This window comes from Hordeum vulgare, chromosome 2H, assembly GCF_904849725.1.
Source record: "Hordeum vulgare subsp. vulgare chromosome 2H, MorexV3_pseudomolecules_assembly, whole genome shotgun sequence".
NCBI lineage: Eukaryota > Viridiplantae > Streptophyta > Magnoliopsida > Poales > Poaceae > Hordeum > Hordeum vulgare.
The window spans coordinates 450,509,177-450,532,652 of NC_058519.1; the positions used below are offsets into that span (position 1 = coordinate 450,509,177).

The 23,476-nt window shown below is 44.9% G+C and overlaps 1 protein-coding gene across 1 annotated transcript; it reads right to left on the reverse strand.

Annotated features, from left to right (window-relative positions):
- Window positions 1-3,730: 3,730 nt before the first annotated feature.
- LOC123426602 (probable BOI-related E3 ubiquitin-protein ligase 2) lies at window positions 3,731-5,422 on the reverse strand. The gene is made up of 2 exons (XM_045110465.1): window positions 4,800-5,422; window positions 3,731-4,700 (listed from the first exon to the last, which is right to left on the reverse strand). Exons 1-2 carry the CDS (start codon window positions 5,244-5,246, stop codon window positions 4,191-4,193), a joined length of 957 nt encoding a protein of 318 aa, XP_044966400.1. The 5' UTR covers window positions 5,247-5,422; the 3' UTR covers window positions 3,731-4,190.
- Between the last annotated feature and the right edge of the window lie 18,054 nt (window positions 5,423-23,476).

Here is a 23,476-nt window from a genome sequence, read left to right on the forward strand (position 1 = left end):
TCACTTGCTATTGCAACCAACAAAGTGCCCTTGAATTGTCCGGTCAAAAATGTGCCATCGATGGAGATGACAGGACGACACTACTGGAAAGCCCTCACACATTGCTCAAATGCCCAAAATGCACGGCCAAATACGCGGACCCTATTTTCATTGAGAATCCTTGTTTGCTCCCCATACGGCTCGACCACATGAACCATGCCCGGGTTAGTGTGGGCAATAGCTCCCAACAACCTAGGTATGCGGTTGTATGCTTCCTCCCAATCACCATACAACATCTTGAATGCGGCTTGCTTTGCTTTCCATGCCTTACCATATTTCACCTCGTAGTGAAAGAGGGCTTTCACAAGGTTTTGTACGCCTTTTATGCTCATTGTAGGAAGAGAGGAGATGGAGTTGGAAAGCCTATAAGCGATGAACTCGGAGGTGAGTTGTCTATGGCTTTGCGACGAAAGGGCACTATCAACCCTCTTGCCTCGACACATGTGAGGCATACAACTGACAATGTTCCATCCTGGCCCTCCTTTCCATGGTCTTGCACGGACAATCCAAGGACACCCTCTATCCTCACATGCAACCGTGTAACGCAACTTCATGTTTGAATGAACAACTTTGTGTGGCCTATAATGCGTAACAGAATATTCATCCAACCACATCTTCAGTTAAAAGAATGTTTCGAACTTTGATCCCGGCAAAATAATATTCTTCCCATGTGTGTCCCGATGAGAAGGTGGCCTAAATCCAAACAATATGCCTTCGCCTCCGTCAACCACGGCTTCATCCGCAAGGCTAAGATCCTCGAACAATGGTGTCCGGTGATCACGCTTTAATACCTTCGTGAAAGTTCAGCCTCCTTTGTCGTGAACCCTTCCTCATCAACTTCTTCATCGGGACCCTCATCGTCAGACTCAGAGGCATAGCCACGTGAGTACGGAATAAATGGTCCATTGTCTCTTGCAAATTATATTTGTCCAAATCACCAAGATTGTTCTCATGAAGAACATTACCATCATTCTCATCATCATCGTGCTCATCATTAGCCTCTACCAATGGTTCATGTTCAATGTTGACCTCTTCGTTGCCCTCATCGACACAAGAAAGAGGTTCAATGTTAGCCTCTTCGGTGATTGGTGCAGGAATAGCTTTAACAATCGGAGAGGCAACCCGGTTCAAATCCAACATGTTAGGAACATTTGTTTTGATGGCAAATAACTCTAGAGCCTTGTCTAGTGATTCGGCCACCGTATCCTTGTATGCAAGCCAACGTTGCTCGGAGTTGACACGCATGGTCTTCCAACGAACGTGCATTCCGAATCCCACATTATGCCTACCATCAAACTCAACTACATTACTAGGGTCCATCCAATTCAAATCCTTTCGGACTTGTTCCAACAATTCACCATAGTTAGGACACAAATCGAACACCATGTCAAGCTCATCCGGGTCCGGATCAATATTGCCTTTTAAAAATGCATCCTTGTCCACGTGATGAACATAAACACATGTTCTTCCCATCCCTAAACAACAAAACATAGAACCTTTTTTATAAGCAATCATACAATTACAATAACCCTAGCCTAACTTCCAAACAACCATAACCCTAACACAACCAAACATCCCTAACCCTAGCCTAACCATAGCCTAACCCTAAAACAACCATAATGCAAAACATCCAAACAACTCTAATCCTAACCACATCATACCCCTTATCCTAACATACAAACAAATACAACAATATCATATACATCTTACATTTCATGAAAAACTAGGGTTTCCTCAAATTTGCAAAGAAAAAGACCACAAAAGATTTTTCTTTGGATGAGAATGAGGGGAGAGGTGGGGATTACCTTAGGGGAGTGATTGGACAACAAATGCCCGGTCCAAACCTTCAAATTTGATGATTTAGAGAAGGATTTGAGGGAGGGGGCAGTGGCTGGGAGAGGGGGCTGGGGAAGGGGAATGAGGAGGGGGTGGGGGGCTGGCCCGTGGCCAGTTAAGTCAATGTGTGGCGCCTAAGCGTTCGCCGCCACACATTACAATATGTGACGCCTGAGGCTTAGGCGTCACACGGCCTGGGGGTGGACCCTCCCTGCCAGGTGGTCGGGGGCTGTGGCGCCGAACGGCTAGGCGTCACACAGTGTAGTGTGGCGCCTAGGTGTCGGGCGCCACATAAAAGGATCAGCCGGGTTACTTATTTTCACCGAGGGGTCACTCGTGAATTCTTTCGCGCAGGAATCATTTTTGTCAATTTTGCGTGAATAGCCACTCATGTACGTACTCTACTACGTAAAGAGGAGAATATGTAGTACCAGGTCGAAAGGGCATGCAACAAGCTACTCATGAGAGAGAGAGGAAAGGAGAGGAGCATAGCATAGTGTCCTCTGTGGAGGAGTACAGCTAGTCAAGCAGTAGGACTCCATTGCGGAAAGGTGAAAAGACGGGCACCGATCCGATCCATTGTGTACGTCGGTTTCTTGCTCCTGTTGCTTTGCTATGTCACGCTTCACAAGAGGATGCAGTGCAAAGATGGAAAAGCAAACAGCAAAGCCCATGGTGGTGGACTGGACTGCCAACTGCGGCTTTAAAAACACGTCCTCGGACCGCCCGCTTCCTTTTCCCACACGGGCAACAGTGCCCCCTGTCACACGGTTCGACCTGTCCGAAAAGGCCAGTGCGTAGCCTAGGCGTAGGCGGAGCAAAAAAGCGCAGTAAATTACTGGGGGTCGGTACCAAAGTGGCCACGGATGATGGCTTAAAAATATTCAAAGTAGGCTTATCTTTGCCGTACTCTCTGCTGTGCCGTAGCTAGTAGTGCTGTGGTGCCGGCCGTTTCACGCGCCACCACCCTCCCTCCCATGCATGCATGTCCCCGACTGCTGCATGCACGCACGAAACGAATCATGCATCTATGCAGCGCAGTGCAGGCCTACTACTACCACCCAAGGTAGCCGTATCGAGACGCGCGCACCACCGTCGCTTTGCTCTCTCTCCTCGCCTTTGTCCCTTTTGCTACGTTCCTTCCCCGCCAATTTTGCTCTCCGTCAGATTATACTCCCTCCGTTCGTGAATATAAGACCTTTTTAAGATTGTACTATAAACTACATACGGATGGATGTACGTAGACATATTTTAGAGTATATATTCATTCATTTTGCTCCGTATGTAGTCTTTTAGTAAAATACCTAAAAGTTCTTATATTTTGGAACGGAGGGAGCAGTACTTGAGCCGGGTAGCGTAGCGTTTCACCCACAAAACGACGTACCCCAGCTCCTACCTTGTGAATTTCGCCGAGTTTGCCATCACCACACCACACCTAGAAACGATTGAGAGCAATTAAGCACCAGCTGAAGTGCGGGCGTTCCTTGGGCGAAAACACAAAGGACGTTGACGTACCCCTGCCGTGCCGTAAGCGAAACGTTCGATACACTTTCACGGTTTCACGCGCCGGACGGGTCAAATCTGTGCAGACAATCCAAATCTGTACCTGCATGCCCAATTTATGCGCTGTGGGCAAACCGACAGTGGGACTGGCCGGGCACATGACAACTCGCCCCCCGTACGGCCCAAGACGGATGCGATGCGTGCGGATCGACAGGCGTGCGTGGGCACAGTTGTACGTACTCCATCTTTAGACTGGTCAAGATCGACGGGCACGAAAATATTGATGGTGCTCAGCTCAAGCAGCACTACGATCCGGCGAGAAGTACTCAAAACATGTAAGCATCTTTTGACAGGAGCAAGCGTGGCAGTAAAATATTACGAGCGAGCATGCAGCATCTTTCCACACGCATGGAGCAATCGCACGGATACAACACGGTTTTGGTGCCATATTATACGCAGTAACAATTATCAGTTGCTTGCGAAAGCAGAGTACACTGGTCTAGTAAACATTTTTTTCCCAAGGACGAAACCTCTTTTAACTCGAAGATTAACCAGCAACACAAGGTTAGTTCCGAACATGAACAATCTACCTAAAAATAATTTAAAAAAGTCTAGGATCTACATGCAAACTCCAGCATTTGGACTCGCATAGCCTGATCACGTGACACTTGTGCAACACTGCCCAAGCCCACATGCAGCAAAAACAAAAACAAATATTGGAGAACACGACAACGACGACGACGTGCTCGACCGCGAGACGTACGCTACGCCCACCGTCGGCCCAAGTTGCCGCATGGCTTGGTGTTGGATGGTCAAGAAAGGAGGACATGGAGCGACGCGTTCTTGGTGGCCGCGCAGACGGGGCAGGTGTCCACGGAGGGCTCGCACGCACCGCACAGGGACAGGTGCCGGCACGGGAGCAGCAGAACACAGGCGTCCCGCTGGCCGCAGGCCTTGCACGACGGAGCCGCCGCGTCGTCAGCGTTGTCACCCGCTGGGGTCTCGAAGCAGCAGGACTGCGCGTCGTCGGCATCGCCCTCGACAGCACCGGCGACGGCGCAAGGGGGCTGCAGCAGCTGGTCCAGCGTGGCGCGCAGGCCGGCGGCGACGGCCTCGTGGCTCTTGGCGACGCCGAGCCACGCCTGCCCCTCTGCGGTCATCTGCCGGAGCCTCTCCTCCAGCTCGCCGTTGCGGTAGCGCGCGCGCTCCAGCTCGGCCTCTACGGCATGCAGCCGCCCCGCCGCGGCGCGCTCCACGGTAGCCAACACCGCCCTGGCGTGCCGCCGGCGCGACTCCTCGAGCCCCGACCGGATTCTCTCCGTCTGCACAACGAAGATGCACAAGGAAGTGAGACACCGTTCTCGAGCAAACCAATTTGATACCCGATTCCAATCGCGTAGAAACGAGGGGAAGGGGCATACCTCGAGCCGTATGAGCGCGTCCATCTCGACGCCCTGGTTGTAGAGCAGCGTGTTGAGGCCGGCGGCATTGGCCATCCTCCCGCTGGTGGACGCCGCGCCGGAGCAGACGGCCCTGCTCTGCGCGTCGCAAGGCAGCACGAGGCCGTGCATCGCCGCCGCCTGCTGCAGAACGAGGCGCTGGCGGGCGAGGTCGTCGAGCCCCGCCGGCTCGTCTCCAGCCATCACGCGCGGCCGCTTCCTGGGCACGAAACCGTAGTTGTCGTTGCATGTGAGCTCGCTTCGCGGGAGGTCGCTGAGCACCGTGCTATTCCCGATACACGCCACCGCTGGCGCGCAGCCGGCGTGGTCGTCGAGGAACTGGGACTGGGAGGCGGCGGCGTCCATGGACCTGTAGGCGTTGAGGTCGTGGGGGAAGGCGTGGGAGAGGAACCGCGCCTGCACAGCCATTGGTACCACCGGACCACCGGTGTGTATCTTGTGTGGGAGAGAGGAGAGGAGAGGGCGGGGCGGAGAAGGCAAGGTGTCGCCAAGGAGGAGGACGACGATGCGTGGGTGAGGTGGGGGGAGCGGAAACGGCTGGGTGTTGCGGTTGGGAACTTGGGATGGAACGGGAGAGAGAGATGGGTAGGGGGGGAGGTTATATATACGGCGTGGGTGCGGGGAAGACACGTTGGGTTGGGTGTGTGGGGCGCCTCGCCTGCAAGGGGACAAAAGCTGTCTGCCTCTTGTTTATTTTGACGGGGAACCAAAGCGGATGCGGATGCGGATGGGTTGGGTTGGACGGATGCGATGCGATATCTCCCTATCTTTTCCGCGCCTGCCTTTAATAATAATGCCTACTATCGTTTACGGTGTGGAATGCTTTTCCTCTTTCCTGCTCCGTTTCTTGTTGCCTGACTGCCGTGGTGTGGTGTGCCCATTGATTCGTCGTGGAGATGGATGGAGAGTGATTTGAGATGCGCCGTGGTGGGGGTTGCATGATGATGATAAAGGTTCGCCACTCCTCTCCTCTCGGCGGTTTGACGTTTTCCTTTCCTTTCCCCCTCATTTTCCGATGGCTCTGCTGCCTTTGCAAATTACGATACGGCCTTATATACATGTATATTTATGGCTACAGTGACTTACTCTACTACTCCTATAGGTCCGTTTCAGGAAAAGGAAAAGTACGACTGTGATTTTCTATTAAAGCGGATGTACATGTAGCGTGTGGTCCGTCAAGCAGGTACGGGGATGTGTCATTGACGCCAAAAAAAAAAAACCTAAAAAAAGCTAGAATTTTATGCGAGCTCACCTGAAAGAAATGTTTATCAAACTGGAGTACTTTTTCAATCCTGGTAACGAAGTGGACTAGCGTAGGCGCCAAATAAATGTGGAGTATTTTCAGATGCGGGCGAGTTTCAACGGCACAGGCCACGCAGATGCGAGAATTAAGGTGCAGGGTGGTGCAGACGCCCCCACCCACACACAACCTACCGTCGTGGCGTGCCATTGAATGCCGGGCCGCATTATTATTCACGCCCCGACGGTCACAGGTTTTGAATACGCCCCCCGAAACGTCAAGTGCGTGACCGTGATGCTCCCGCACAACCGGATCCAAACCGGAGTTGGATGCGTGAATCACGGTGTTTGAAACCGATACGGCCACCAGTAATTAGTCCCGGACCCAATGGCAATGCCATTGCCATGCATGAATCCAGTCCAGGCTCACGAAGCACCAGCGCCGGTGGCCTGGCCACATTTACGTCTCGTCTATCTCGCGTGTGGCGCAGTCCGTCTGTTTGTCCTTGCTCCCATGCCTTGAAGTCTCGTGCTCGTACCGACCGGCACCGTCGGCCCGTCCTCGTTGGCACGGTGTGAGTCTGACCAGCCAGGGCTGGTGGGCGGGCGGGCTGGACCAAGCATCCATGCAACCACCACCCAAGGATGGAACACAGGCCAGGCCAGTGCACCTGCCACCGCTGCTGCGCGCGGCCGTGTCCGCACCGCACCGCACGCATTAACGTCCCAACGGGAATAGCGTGACCAGAGGCAGCACTGCTGTACCTCTGCGATCTGCCCACCGCCGCGCCCGCCAGGCCACACACACACCGTATCGGCCCTACGTTACGTACACAGGACTACCAGCACCACCCCCCGCTATCGCCATGCACATGCAGATGCAGGACGGCATCAAGCGCAATAACAAGGCATGCATGCATCAAGTAAAAACCGACTGCTCCCACAGCCACAGGCATTTCGTACGTACTCCTACTAGTTGACAGAGTTAATGATAGTGCGCGTCCTTTGTTAGCTGCACGCTACCTAGCTTGATCATCGCTACTAGCTGCTCGGCTCAATAACCATTAACTGCAATCCTGTTATGAGGTCGTAGTAGGAGGGAGTAGTACGTCCGAGCAGGGGAGGGCCGAGCGGTCGCGATCTCGCCCATAAGGCAACACGATCGGTCCTTGGAAGAGCACTGTGTAGCTCGAGTACGTACATTGCCGGCCATGGCCCATGGCCTCGGAAAGCCAAGAGCTAGCTACGTGCCTATCCGACCGCCCGGCCAGCCACCCCACCCGTATGGATCCACATCCACGTCAATCAGTGAGCGATGGAGATTAGGTGCACAGTTGACGCAAATGATGCGGTACTACTCCTGCCTATAGCTTGTAGGAGTAGTACTACATCGTGCATTCATGCATGAATGCATGCATGGGTCTGGCGGGCCTCGCCGTACCCCGGCGAAGCAGCAAGCCGCAATGATCATGATGTTTTTCACGACGCCCATGCCGACGCGACGCGCACCGCTGCTACGCGTACGGTTTCCCCCCGTGCCATGCACAGTTGGCGCAGCCGGTCACACATGCTCATCACATGCACGCGTATGACGCACCGATCCACCGCACAGTGTCTAGCTGGACAGCAGCAGCTCGGTGTGTATGTGCATGCATAGTGGGTTGACACGTCCAATTAATGGGTCTGGCATGTCCAGTTTTGTGGCGCGTATGTACTCCAGGACTATGCGAATAGGGTTTTCCTTTTTCTTTGTGAAGAGAAAAAAAAAGGAGACCACGAGAATAGGGATCGGATGCGATGGGGAAGCACAGCTGCTAGCTATCCATCATCACGATCACGTACGTACGATTCGTTGCTACAGCCAGCCTACACGGGCACACAGGACACAGCAATGGCTGTGGTGGACCAGAGCGTCCATACACGGACGGACGCACAAATTAAGCAAGCGGTACTGTATCAGTTGATCGCGCACAGCGTTCTGACCCCACTGCTATCGTTTTCTTCTTGAAAAAAGAGAGAGGGGTAGATCGAGGCGGCTCTCTGTGCATCGCGCTAAAATTCCACATGGCGCCGGTCCGTCCGGGCCACCCAGCCAGTGCATTGGCATGCATGCATCGCTCGCCGTCGTCGTGGTCCCGGGGGTCCTCTGTGCCGATAATGAAGACGGGAACAGTCCACGGAATAGCATGCCATGCACGGTGCCAGCGATAGCTGTGCAACGGTTGACACTGCTGCGCGTAGGGAGTACATTTCCTGTCTCATGCGCCACCGCCTAGGCTATTCAAAGCCTTCGGCTTTCTCAATGCGGTACAACCACAGGACGCTGAGTATGACATTTATGTTGGTAATAGAGCTACCAAACTCATATATACTACTCCCTCGGTCCGAAAATGCTTGTCTTAGAGATGAATGTTTCTAAAATTATTTTAGTTATAGATACATCTATTATATTCATTTTCGGGACAAGTATTTTCGGACGGAGGGAGTATATACTAAAGCCGCAGCGATTCTTTTTTCCTACTTTTTTTTACCAATCACTATTCATTTTTACGTCAATGGCAACATCAATGAACAGTAACCCAATGTAAACAGTAGCCCATTGTGATTAATCCTGTGTAAACAGTAACTCATTTTTTCTGCATCCAATGCCTATTTAAGTGTAATCAACGTTGTAAACAATACCCTTGTGAACAGTGTTTAACAAGAAAAATGAGATTTCTTACTTACAGAAAAGATGATAATCATTAGTATTTATGAATAATACCATCTAATATTCTTATAAAATATATTATTTATGAACAGTTTTATAAAAATGGCTTTTTTTACGTACTGTATATCGTCATAGGTATTTACATTTCTAAAAAGAGATCTTTATATATATTTTATTATCCTCTTATACGTACAAGTACTCCGATATTATTATTATTTTTCTTAGTAAATTGTCTACGGGTTTCCTTTAATACAATTATACCATGCTATCTTTTAGACTTATACATAGATAATTCCTAAAGTGAAACACACAAATCTAATGGAATAGTTAAATACGTAGAGGAAAAAATAAACCAAATAAATACCAATCTAATGGAATACTTAAATACGTAGAGAACAAAATATACATATTATCTAATAATTAATTTTACCTAATGGCATTGCTCTTTGATAATAAATTGATTGTCTTTACACCCCAATATTACCATGAAGCCAAAATCCGAGAAAAGATCGCATCTTGGTTGTCAACCTTTTTTTGTTGTTTAAAATGGTATTGCTCAATTATTTTTCGTTATATTTATTCTTATGGATTGTTGCCTCAAGAGTTATTTTTCTCTAACGGTTTGAGTGATATCTCATTTTAAGAGAACGGTAAAACTAACAAATTGGAACAGATAACTCGAATAAACCGAATCACTATTTCCAAAACAAACACTTCCTATGCAACAGTGCTTCATATGACTAGTGTTTCCATGCCCACTGAATAAACTAAAAAATACCCACATTCATAAAAAAACTTTATACATATACTATAAACCTGAATAATACCAACATATTGCATCCGCATACTCTACGGCCACTATGATCGTTGCCAACCCCATCATCCTTTGCTCACCATGTACGATAAGAGAAATTTCACTCTATCAGCATTACTCACACATACAAAAAAGAAAACCTTTGATGCTACTGATTTTAGCGTTGTTCGCGTGCTAAAACTCCGAGATGAATACTATGAAGATATGACAGACCAAATATAAATATAATACACATAGGTCATGCACGAAGAAGTCCCTGCATTGAGATAAGAAACAATAAAATCTAGAAATAATATAACAATGATTCAATTCTCTTATTGAATATCGCGAGGTCTCGCATGTTAAAGAAATTCCGTAAGGAGAAAAAAAGGCGAAACAATAATGATTTACCCATATAAAGACTAACAGAAGATTTCAATTTGTTGCATTGTATTTAGAATGATTTGTTTTGTACCTCACCTATACTATTTAACTCTTTGCCATCAATAAATCATGATTTATTTAAAACTTCAGTCGCATGATCCTTAAAACGCTTCCATTCTATTAAAAACATGGAATGGACACCACCGGTAATGGTCTTTGTTGCACTATACAAAAAACAAGTCAAGCATCTCTACATGTACAGACAAAAGAACAACTACGACGGATGTAAACGTGTTATAAATAAGTTTATTACACCAGTGAATCGTGCCAAAACGAAACTACACCTCCTTTCCATCCTATAAAACCACCAAAAAAATCAAACCAGCTAAATATAAAAAAAACATGCATGCAATAAAAATAAAAATAAAGCACTTATTCGAAATATAAATGAGACTTTCGACTGGCGCGGCATGCGCCGCGCATCTTCGCCGCTAGTTATAAATAGAAACGGAGTATTCAAAATAAACAAAATGATGCACGGCGTATAAGTCATGCGCTAAGAAAAAAAGGCAGCTCGGTTCATAAAGAAAAACCACACGAAAACCTATACAATGCGTTACAAGACTAGTCCTAATGCACCGTAACAGAAGCAACACATTGAAAGGCGACATCCACAGCGCACCAGATCGGGCACTCGAACGCTTTAGCAACCATGAGAATGCACATCCAAAATCGTCGTAGTAGTTTAAATCTTGATACAAGAATGTTTGTTAACTTTGATTACTCCGAAAAGGAAAGATATGCTTGATAAAGCGAATATATGCCCCTCCCATCCCACGACGTTGATCCACATGGCTAAAGTGACACACTTCGCATGTGAAGGGTCGGGGTGAGTGTTTCGTGCTCATTATCAATTTGATTTGACACCCAGCTGGTTAAGAGAAGTTTAATAATTATTTTTTAAATATTAGCTATTGTATACTTTCATTTCCATCGTTTATATCCCTAGTATCATCAATAATGTGTTTAAGCACTCCCACATATGACAGTTTTTGCCTTCTCCTTCTAGTTCAACTTTCTCAATTTTAGCTTGGTGTGACTAGGTTTTCTTTTGTGCGAGTCTTTCACTACCTTTGTAATACTAGTCTATTCTTATAGCAATATGACACTCCCCGGTCCTTTGGTCCTAGTCCAGCATTTGAGCATCTGGATTCCCGGTTCACTCGTGCTGATCCCAAGCCTCCCTCCGGAGACCATGGCCCTTCAGTCCTCTAAAATCAGCGCTACAACTCCCATTTTCAACCCATTGATTTTAGTTGAAGAAGGTGATGACATCAAATTGACAATTCTCCGATGAGTTTCTCAAAAGTTGTCCGTAAAAGGGGATGCGGATAATCATGACCAGTTTTTATACACTCTACGCAAATTTGTGTACTTTACTTGTGACTCCCGACTACACCCTTCTACTATCAAACTTGTTGTGAAGTACTCCCTTTGTTTCTAAATATAAGTCTTTTAGAAGTTTCACCCGAGGACTACATACAGATGTATATAGACATACTTTAGAGTGTATATTCACTCATTTTATTCCGTATGTAGTCCCCTAGTGAATCTCTAAAAAGACTTATATTTAGGAACGGAGGGAGTAGCTAGGTCGATCAATACAAGAATTTTCGGAAGTAGTCGCCCTCTAAGAAATGACACACCCAGTAAAATCCTACATGTGATAACTACATTTGCTCATCTGTCCCACGATGGTTCCACATATTACTTGATCTAGACAGAGCCCGTATTGTCTCGCGCTCACACATTGAAGCTACTCATCTTTGAACTCGTACAATCCTTTTTGAGCCTGGGCGGTTGCCCCCAAAACACACGACCACCAAAGCAACAACGAAGCACCGTCGAGATGATTCATTAATTAAGTAGTGGTTAAGTAGTCAACCATGAAACGGTATTTGGTGTTTCTCGATTCACGTTATAGCAGCTAAGAAACTATGTATGGGTTACAAGGACACGATATAATGGACGTAGAATCATTCTACTAGGTTCTTGTAAGCGCATCTAGTGCCCTTAGTGATTTTTGGTGGTTTGAAGACTTATAGGTTAAGTAACTAATGTGTTTGTAAGTGTACAGAGGCTCTATAATTCGTTGACGAGTTTGAGTTATACGAGGAATATCGAGCCCTAAATATGTATGTATTCGGCTGAAGAAATTGGTCTAAGCTTGAAGACTTTGATCGCGAAGAAATTGCGATGAAATTGATATTCCTCATGAAGATATTGAAGTTGAGGAATTTGGTGTGTCCTGAAGAAAAACTGCCTCAAGACTTCGAAGCGTGAAGACTTACTCTTTCTGTTTCGTTTCCTTTACTCTTGAGTCTTAGGAACACCTTATTGTTAAAGGGGGTCGAGGTAATACTACGAAATGAATTTCCTCACGATGATCAACCCAAGCCTAAACCTAGAAAAGCCTCAAGTGAGGAATATGAGAGACATGAGGACTTTCACATTTGAAAGTTTCGACCGTTGCCGCGACACGCACCACCTTAGTGATGTTATCCACCCAACGGTCACAATAGTTAATGCATTTATGTGAAATCATGTCGGGATGCTCCCAAGCAATAAATAGGCCCCCAACAACCACTAGCTGGTTGGCTGCTCCGCGAGAAACTGACACTTGTCATTTAGAGCAACCCAAATTCCTCAGAGTCTTCAAGAGTAAATCACTAGTGAGGAAATACCCCAAACACCAAACCACAAACCAAAACCCAAGCGATTGAGCATCATTGAAGAATTTGTTCCTGTGTGGAACTGAAGCCCTTTACCTTTGAGGACTGTGCATCCTATAGACGGTTAGGCGTCATGGTCTAGAGCATCCAACAGTCAATTGTGGATCGCCGGGTGACCGAGTTTGTGAGGGTTTGGAAGTCAGCCCTGAATACTTACCACGAGTGTTGGGCGAGGACTGTGTGTCCTTAGCTCAAGGAGAATACGGTAGGGATTGTGTGTCCTTTGGTTTTAATACCTATCCGCTCCAAACCAGACGTACGACTGTCACAGCAGTTGGAACTGGGTCATCAACAACTGTCTTCATCGTGATACGGATTCTATTTCTTCAACTCTTTCAATTCCTCAATATTGCATGTTGAAGACTTTCATTGTCACTGTTTGAAGAATTTGCTGAAGACTTTCACTGAATTTCCTCAACCTCAAATTCTTCATACTAGTTAATCTTCACCTACTTATTTTGTGCCTGCATACTGTGCAAACCGATTCTCGTAATCTTCATCAAGTAAATTGTTGTTGTAATCTTTGCACCTCTGATCTTGTTCTATTTTCACTGCACGTTATTCATCACTGAGGAATTTCCTCAGCGATGAAATTCTAAAAATCGCCTATTCACCCCCCCTCTAGTCGATATAACGCACTTTCAATTGGTATCAGAGCGAGGTACTCCCTTCTTCTGTGTGATTTTGGTTTAACCACCTGGAGTTTTTAGTTATGTCGACTGTAGGTATGATCAAGGTTACTATAAGATGTCCTACCTTCGAAGGAAAGGACTTTCCCTATTGGAAGACCAAGATGCAGATGCATCTTCACGCTATTGACAATGATTTGTCGTACATTGTGGAACATGACATTCCCTCCATCACTACTACTGTCTCTGCCGCTGATGTGAAGTAATTCAAGAAACTTGATTCCCAAGCAAAGAATATCATCTGTGGCCAACTGAGCAAAGGCCAGTATGGCAGAGTGAGTGCTTTGGGCATAACGAAGCATATCTGGGATAGGTTGTCCAAAGTCAATGAAGGAATTTTAACTCAGTGTGACTCTCGTGTTGATGTTCTGCGCAATTTCTTCAATCGCTTCAAGAGGCTTGATAATGAAAGCTGCCAAGATACCTTTGACCGCCTCACTGACATCTCAAATGAACTACAAGCACTGGGAGTTCGAGACATTACTGACCATGAAGTTGTGAAGAAATTGCTAAGATCTTTGGATCCATCATTTGATACACTGGTTCTGATGATTCAAGAAAGAGTAGACTACAAGATGCTTGATCGTGGTGATATACTCGAAACACTCAATACTCATGAATTCCAACAGGAAGAACAGAAAAATATGTATGGACCAATCTACTCTAGACCTCATGCGGTGAAGGCCACAACAATTTCCTCATCTCAAGAAGAAGACTCGGATTGCAGCATTGGTGATCCCGAAGAACTTGTTGTAAGTGCATATAGTGCCCCTTAATGATTTTGGTGGTTTGAAGACTTATAGGTTAAGTACCTAATGTGTTCATGAGTGTAGACAGGATCTATAAGTCGCTGAGGAGTTTGAAATATTCGATGAATATAGACCCCTAAAAATGTATATCTCCGGTTGAAGAAATTGGTCTAAAGCTGAAGAAGTGAATCGCGAAGAAATTGCGATGAAATTGATATTTCTCATGAATATATTGAAAATGAGGAATTCGGTGTCTCGTGAAGAAAATCAATTTGAAGACTTTGAAGCATGAAGATTTATTCTGTCTGTTTTATTTTCTTCACTTTTGAGTCATATGAACACCGTAATGTTAAAGAGGGTCAAAGTAACACTTCGGAATGAATTTCCTCATGATGCTCAACCCAAGCCTAATCCTACCAAAAGCCTCAAGTGAGGAATATGAGAGACATGAGGACTCTCACAGTTGAGGGTCCCGACCGTTACCGCAAGTCGCGCCACATCACTGATCTTATCCACACCAACGATCATATTATTTAAGGGCATTAATGTCAAATCATGTTGGGTTGCTCCCAGGCTATAAATAGCCGCCCCCACAACCATTAGCTGGTTGGATGCTCCGTTGGAAACTGACACTTGTCATAAGAGCAACCAAAATTCCTCAGATCCTTCGAGAGTAATTCATCAGTGAGGAAATACCCCAAACACCAAACCACAAACCAAAACCAAGTGATTGGGCATCACTCAAGAAGTTGTTCCTCTGTGGAACTGAAACATTTTACCTTTGAGGACTGTCCATCCTCCAGACGGTTAGGCGTCATGGTCTAGAGCAATCTAGCAGTCAATTGTGGATTGCCAGGTGATGAAGTTTGTGAGGGTTTGGAAGTCTGCCCCGAAGACTTACCACGAGTGTCGGGCGTGGACTGTGTGTTCTTAGCTCAAGGAGAATACGGTAGGGACTGTGTGTCTTTTGGTTTCAATATCAAGGTGCTCCAAACTATATGTACAACTGTCACAGCAAGGTGAACTCGGTCATCAACCACGGTCTTCACTGTGAAACAGGTTCTATTTCTTCAACTCTTTCAATTCCTCATATTGTATGTTGAAGATTTTCATTGCCACTATTTGAAGAATTTGCTGAAGACTTTCTCTGAAATTCCTCAACCCCAAATTCTTCACACGAGTTATTCTTCACCCGCTGTTTCTGTGCGTGCATACTGTGCAAACTGTTTTTCATATGCTTCACCTTGAGAAACTGCTGTAGTGATACTTTGGACTCCTGATCCTTTGTTGTTTCCGCTGCAAGTTAGTCATCAGTGAGGAATTTCCTCAGTGATGAAATTCTAAAAATCTCCTATTCACCCTCCCCTCTAGTCGATATAACGCACTTTCAATTGGTAGCAGAGCAAGGTACTCCCTTGTTCTGTGTGATTTTGGTTTAGCCACCTGAAGTTTTAGTATGCCGACTTCAGGCATGATCAAGGTTACTGCAGGATGTCCTACTTTCGAAGGAAAGGACTTTCCCTTCTCGAAGACTAAGATGCAGATGCATCTAAAAGCCATTGACAATGATCTCTGGTATATTGTGGAGCATGGTGTCCCTATCATCACTGCTACTGTCTGTGTCGCTGATGTGAAGAAATTCAAGCAACTTGATTCTCAAGCGAAGAATATCATCTGTGGCCATGTGAGCAAGGGCCAGTATGGCAGAGTAAGTGCTTTGGGCTCAGCAAAACTTATCTGGGAAAGGCTGTCCAAATTTAATGAAGGACTATCAACCCAGCGTGATTCTCGTGTTGATGTTCTTCGCAATCTCTTCAATCGCTTCAAGAGGCTTGACAATGAAAGCTACCAAGATACCTTTGATCGCCTCACTGACATATCAAATGAACTGCAAGCACTGGGAGCTCGAGACATTACTGATCACGAAGTTGTGAAGAAACTGCTAAGATCTTTGGATTCTTCATTTGATACTTTAGTTCCGATGATTCAAGAAAGACCAGACTACAAGGTACTTGATCCGGCTGATATACTCGAAAGACTCAATACTCATGAATTCCAACAAGAAGAAAAGAGAGATATATATGGACCAAGCTATTCTAGACCTCGTGCACTCAAGGCTAAAGCAATTTCCTCATTTGAAGAAGAAGACTCTGATGGTAGCATTGGTGATCCTGAAGAATTTGGACAGGATCTTGCAATGCTCGTGAGGGAATTCCAGAAGTTTGCAAGACGTGGCCAGTTTGGTAAATCTTCAAAAAGAGATATGAGGAAATCAGAATCTTCATCTGAGGACTATAAGAAAAGAACCTGCCACAAATGCAAGAAATCAGGTCACTACATTGTTGATTGTCCTCGTTGGGCAAAGGAATCAAAGAAGAAGAAATACAAGGATGAAAGTTCTGATGACTCGAAGAAAAAGAAGAAATCTTCAAAATCCTCATCCTCAAAGTCCTGATCGCACAAGAAGACTAGTTTTAGAAAGGCTTGGGCACTTATTGGCAAGGAAATGGATTGTGAGGCAGAATCCGAGGAATGTGATGAAGAGGAGGGTTCTGATGAAGACTCAGAATCTGAACAGGCTAGCCTTGCACTTGCAACAACATTCGTCAGCAAGTCAATCTTTAACCTTGAAGAAAATGATAACACCATTCACACTCATGACTATGTTGATGACTTCGCTCCAAGCTACTGCTTCATGGCAAAAGGTTCAAAGATACAGAATGATGCTTCCTCTTCTGATTCAAGTGACTGTGAACCTCATGATTATAAAAAACCCAGTTACAGTAAACTAGCTATCATTGCTACTAAACAATAAACTGCCCTAGAAAAGCTTCAGAAACTGCTAGACAGAAGCGATGATCTGTTGAATGATGAAATGAATCTTACCCAAATCCTCACTAACGATATGAAAAGTCTTTATCCAGATTTGATAATCTTCAAGATCGTCATGTTACACTCCTCACTGATCATGAGAAACTTTCCTATGAATTTCTTCAAAGGAAACTTGATCTTGAGAAGCTGAGGATTTCTCATGATGATCTTCGTATGGAAAATGATTCATTACTAGCTCAACATATCACAGCTGCTCAGGCTGAATTCATTCCTCCATGTCTTAAATGCAACAAATGTGAAACTGCTACTACTTCACCAGAATCATCAAATGCTTCTATTGCTACAAATTCTTCAACTACTCCTGTAGTGTCAAATTCCTCACTAGAGGAAACCACAAATGTCACTAATGAAAATGCAGGGTTGAAGGAATTGTATGTGATAGGCATATACAAAAGTCTCAAAGGACACCAAACCCTTTGTGATGTGCTCAAAAAATAGATCTTGAACACGAACCCAAGGAAAGAAGGAATTGCCTTTGAGAGGAAATTGAATGCTGATGGATCATACTGCAAACTTGAGCAGTACCCCAAAACCTTATGGTTGCTGCTAAAGGGCCTCCTTTTGATTCATCCAATCTAACAGGCTTTGCATGTGAATTATCCTATTCCTCAAATGAGTTATTTGACTCTGCTACTACAACAAAAGACCTTCCAACGATGCCAGAAACAAGCGTGTTGATGGGAGACTGTTCTTGTCTTGATACTCCTCAGCAACGGCGCCAGGAATCCTTCTGCTACGGCTACGCCTTTAGGGACTTCCTTGGCAAATATGCAAAGGATTCCCTCGTGGCCTTGGAGCCTTGCGTTGGTGTTCCCTCGAAGCGGAAAAGGGTGATGTTGCACAGCGGCGGCAAGTATTTCCCTCAGTTTTGAGAACCAAGGTATCGATCCAGAGAAAGGACTGCGTCAAGCCACAAGTACCCGCACAAACACAAAGAGCTTGCACCCAACGCTATGAAGGGGTTGTCAATCCCTTATAGATTGTTTGCAAAGTGAGAAATGAAAGCAACAAAGGAAACAAAGCAAAGTAAAAGTGAAAGTGGAAACGATAGTTGTGAATAGACCCGGGGGCCGTAGTGTTCACTAGTGGCTTCTCTCATGAAAGCAAGTACACGGTGGGTGAACGAATTACTGTCGAGAAATTGATAGAACCACGCAAAGTCGGGACGTTATCTAAGGCAATGATTATATCTATAGGCATCACGTACAAAACAAGTAGACCGATACTTTCTGCATCTACTACTATTACTCCACACGTCGACCGCTATCCAGCATGCATCTAGTGTATGAAGTCCAAAAGAATAGAGTAACGCCTTAAGCAAGATGACATGATGTAGATGGACAATCTCATATCTACGATAAAAGCCCATCTTGTTACCCTTGATGGCAACAACACGATGTGTGCCTTGCTGCCCCTTCTGTCACTCGGAAAGGTCACCACACGGTATGAACCCAAAACCAAGCACTTCTCCCATTGCAAGAATCATAGATCTAGTTGGCCAAACAAAACCAAGACTCAGAGAGACTTACAAGGATATCAAATCATGCATATAAGAAATCAGCAAAAACTCAAATATAATTCATAGATAATCTGCTCACAAATCCACAATTCATTCGATCTCGACAAACACACCGCCAAAGAGGATTACATCGGATAGATCTCCATGAAGATCATGGAGAACTTTGTGTTGAAGATTCAAGAGAGAGAGAAGAAGCCATCTAGCTACTAACTACGGACCTGTAGGTCTGAAGTGAACTACTCACGAGTCATTGGAGGGGCGATGATGTTGATGAAGAAGCCCTCCAACTCCAAAGTCCCCTCCGGCGGGGCACCGGGAAGGGTCTCCAGATGAGATCTCGCGGAAACGGAAGCTTGCGGCGGCGGAAAAGTATTTTCGTGGATGCAGTGATTTTTTCTGGATTTTTGGGAATTTATAGGCCAATGAGCTATGGAGATGCTCATCAATAGATATCAACGTGAATGAGTAGGGATTGACATACAAATGATGCACTAGAGCTAAGAGTATGTGAAAGCTCTTAAAGAAAACTAGTGGGTGTGCATCCAACTTGCTTGCTCACGAAGACCTAAGGCAATTTTGAGGAAGCCTATCATTGGAATATACAAGCCTATTTATATAATGAAAATTTCCCACTAGCTATATGGTGGTGACAAAACGAGAGACTCTCAATCATGAAGATCATGGTGCTTAATATGCACAAGTGTGGAAAGGTGGTAGCATTGTCCCTTCTCTCTTTTTCTCTCATTTCATTTTTTGTGTGTGGGCTCTTTGGCCTCTTTTATTTCCTCACATGGGACAATGCTCCATCAATGATGATCATCACACTTACAACTCAAAACTTAGAGCAATAATGACTCTATATGGAATGCCTTCGGCAGTGTACCGTGACAATGATCTAGTATGGCATAGACATTAATGGAAACATCATGCTAGATATCTTACGATCATGCAATGGCAATGCAGAAGTGGTGTCACATGTCATGGTGGTAGTTGTATGGCAATATATCTCGGAATAGCTTTGAAAAAGCCATAGTAGGTAGGTATGGTGGCTGTTTTGAGGGAGGCTATTGGTGGGTTTTGTGCACCGGCGAAAGTTGCACGGTACTAAAGAAGATAGTGATGGTGGAAGGTGAAAGTGCGTCTAAACCATGGACTCAACATTAGTCATGAAGAACTCATATACTTGTTGCAAAAGTTTTAGTAATAATCGAAACAAAGTATTCAACGCATACTCCTAGGGGAAGGGTTGGTAGGTATAAACCATCGTGCGATCCCGACCGCCACACAAAGGATGACAATCAATAGACTAATCATGCTCAGACTTCATCACATAGCGGTTCACCATACGTGCATGCTACGGGAATCACTAACTTCAACACAAGTATTTCTAGATCCACAACACCTCACTAGTGTAACTTCAATACTACCATAACCACAACTCAAAACTAATTGAGATGAATCAAACTTTTGTAACTATTCAATGCACATGAAGGTGGAAGTTTTCATATCCCTTTAGATAACTACCCCTTTTGAGACTACTTTCATAGCATAGATCAACTACCAAGCCACACGCTTCCATGCTCTAAAAGATATAAGTGGAGCACATAGAGCTGAATCAACTAGCTCAAGTGATATAAGTGAAGCACATGTGAGCTGAATTGTCTAACCAAAGGATATAAGTGAAGCTCGACAAAATCACGGTGAGTGCATGTCTCTTTGTCTAGGTGTGCAGCAAGGAAGATTGTGACACAGCAAAAATAAAAGAGGCCTACGATACAAGACGCTCCAAGAAAAGCACATAACATGTGGTGAATAAAAATATAGCCCCAAGTAACGTTACCGATGGATTGAAGACGAAAGAGGGGATGCCTTCCCCGGGCATCCCCAAGCTCAGGCTTTTACGGCATCCTTGAATCAACTCGGTGTGCCTTGGGCACCCCCAAGCTTGAGCTCTTGCCACTCTTTATCTTTTTGTCCATAAGAATTCACCCAAAACTTGAAAACTTCACAACACGAAACTTAAACTGAAACTCGTGATAACATTAGTATAAGAAAGCAAACCACCACTTCCTTAGGTACTGTAGCAAACTTAAACTCTACTTATGTTGATGTTGGGTTACTGTATTTTCAATCTTCCTTGGCTAATACCCCTCGATACTATCCATAGTTTCATCAAAATAAGCAACCAACTCAACAAAAAACAGAATCTGTTAACAGCAGACTAGTCTGCAGCAATCTGTATACACCGTATACTTCTGTTACTTCAAAAATTCTGAAAACTTACGACAGTCTGAAGAATTTGCGTAGCAATCAGCATAAAAAAGAATCAACTCAAAAGATCTTACATAAAAAAAAACGAAAATTCTATTCGTGAGCAGAAAGTTTATGTCTTTTCGAGCATGACCAAACGATCATCCCCAAGACTAATCATAACGGTTTTGCTTGGCACAAAGGCAAAAAGAAACACAAAAAGAATCATAACAGAATTATGGAAGTGTGGAAAACACAAAACAGAAAGAAAAATGATAGATTCGTTGGGTTGCCTCCCAACAAGCGCTATTGTTTAACGCCCTTAGCTAGGCAAAAGGTGATGGAATCACGTATAGTCATCTTTGGTGCTCAAACCATAAGTAGCCCTCATCATAGATTCATAAGGCAATCTTGTTTTCTTTCTAGGAAAATGCTCCATGCCCTTCTTTATAGGAAATTGAAATCTAATATTCCCTTCCTTCATATCGATGATAGCACCAATAGTCCTTAGGAAAGGTCTATCAAGAATAATGGGACATGAAGGATTGCAATCTATGTCAAGTACAATGAAATCCATGGGTACATAGTTCTTATTTGCAACAATAAGAACATCATTGATCCTTCCCATGGGTTTCTTGACAGTAGAATCCGCAAGATGCAAATTAAGAGAACACTCTTCAATCTCATGAAAACCAAGAATATCACATAAAGACTTTGGAATCGCGGAAACACTAGCACCCAAATCACACAAAGCATTGCATTCATAGTTTTTGATCTTGATTTTGATAGTAGGTTCCTACTCATCATGAAGTTTTCTAGGTATAGGGACTTCTAATTCGAGCTTCTCTTCAAGAGATTTCATCATATCATCTACGATGCACGGTAAAGGCTTTGCTTTGGCTATAAGCATGTGGTGAGTTTGCAATGGATTGCATCAAGGAAATGCATTCAAACAACGAGCAATTATCAGAATTGAATTCCTTGAAATCCAAAGTGGGAGTTTCATTACTACCCAAAATTTTGATTTCTTCTACTACACTCTCCACACCTTTATCATCAAGATAGGTGGACTCCGAATCATTGGGGCGTTTTTCAACCAAAGTGGATTCATATTTAGCCCCTTCATCAATAGGTTTGACACGAAAAAACAAAGATTCAAGAGGAGTGACACCAAGCACTTTAAGATCTTCGTGATTTGCATCACAAATTTCAGGTTTAGTTGCCATCTTATTGACTAAGGTAGCCCATTTGTCAGAAATTTGGCCCACCAATTTTTCAAGGTGAGCAAGCTGAGAATTTAGTGCAACAAAAGACCTTCCAACGGCGCCAGAAACAAGCGTGTTGACGGGAGGCTGTTCTTGTCTTGATACTCCTCAGCAACGGCGCGAGGAATCCTTCTGCTACGGCTACGTCTTTAGGGACTTCCTGGGAAAATATGCAAAGGATTCCCCTGTGGACTTGGATCCTTGTGTTGGTGTTCCCTCGAAGCGGAAAGGGTGATGTAGCACAACGGCGGCAAGTATTTCCCTCGGTTTTGAGAACCAAGGTATCGATCCAGAGAAAGGATTGCGTCAAGCCACAAGTACCTGCACAAACACAAAGAGCTTGCACCCAACGCTATGAAGGGGTTGTCAATCCCTTATAGATTGTTTGCAAAGTGAGAACTGAAAGCAACAAAGGAAACAAAGCAAAGTAAAAGTGAAAGTGGAAACGATAGTTGTGAATAGACCCGGGGGCCGTAGTGTTCACTAGTGGCTTCTCTCATGAAAGCAAGTACACGGTGGGTGAACGAATTACTGTCGAGAAATTGAAAGAACCACGCAAAGTCGTGACGTTATCTAAGGCAATGATTATATCTATAGGCATCACGTACAAAACAAGTAGACCGATACTTTCTGCATCTACTACTATTACTCCACACGCCGACCGCTATCCAGCATGCATCTAGTGTATTAAGTCCAAAAGAATAGAGTAACGCCTTAAGCAAGATGACATGATGTAGATGGACAATCTCATATCTACGATAAAAGCCCATCTTGTTACCCTTGATGGCAACAACACGATGTGTGGCTTGCTGCCCTATGTGTCACTGGGAAAGGTCACCACACGGTATGAACCCAAAACCAAGCACTTCTGCCATTGCAAGAATCATAGATCTAGTTGGCCAAACAAACCCAAGACTCGGAGAGACTTACAAGGATATCAAATCATGAATATAAGAAATCAGCAAAGACTCAAATATAATTCATAGATAATCTGCTCACAAATCCACAATTCTTCGGATCTCGACAAACACACCGCCAAAGAGGATTACATCGGATAGATCTCCATGAAGATCATGGAGAACTTTGTATTGAAGATCCAAGAGAGAGAAGAAGCCATCTAGCTACTAACTACAGGCCCGTAGGTCTGAAGTGAACTACTCACGAGTCATTGGAGGGGTGATGATGTTGATGAAGAAGCCCTCCAACTCCAAACTCCCCTCCGGCAGGGCACCGGGAAGGGTCTCCAGATGAGATCTCGCGGAAACGGAAGCTTGCGGCGGCGGAAAAGTGTTTTCGTGGATGCCCCGATTTTTTCTAGATTTTTAGGGAATTTATAGGCCAAAGAGCTGGGGCAGG

Bases quoted from the DNA above. Each gene is read 5' to 3' on its own strand.
- LOC123426602 (XM_045110465.1), bottom strand. From the start codon at position 5,246: ATGGCTGTGCAGGCGCGGTTCCTCTCCCACGCCTTCCCCCACGACCTC. The intron at 4,701-4,799 runs GTATGCCCCTTC...TTCGTTGTGCAG, and splicing joins ACGCGCTCATACGGCTCGAG to ACGGAGAGAATCCGGTCGGG.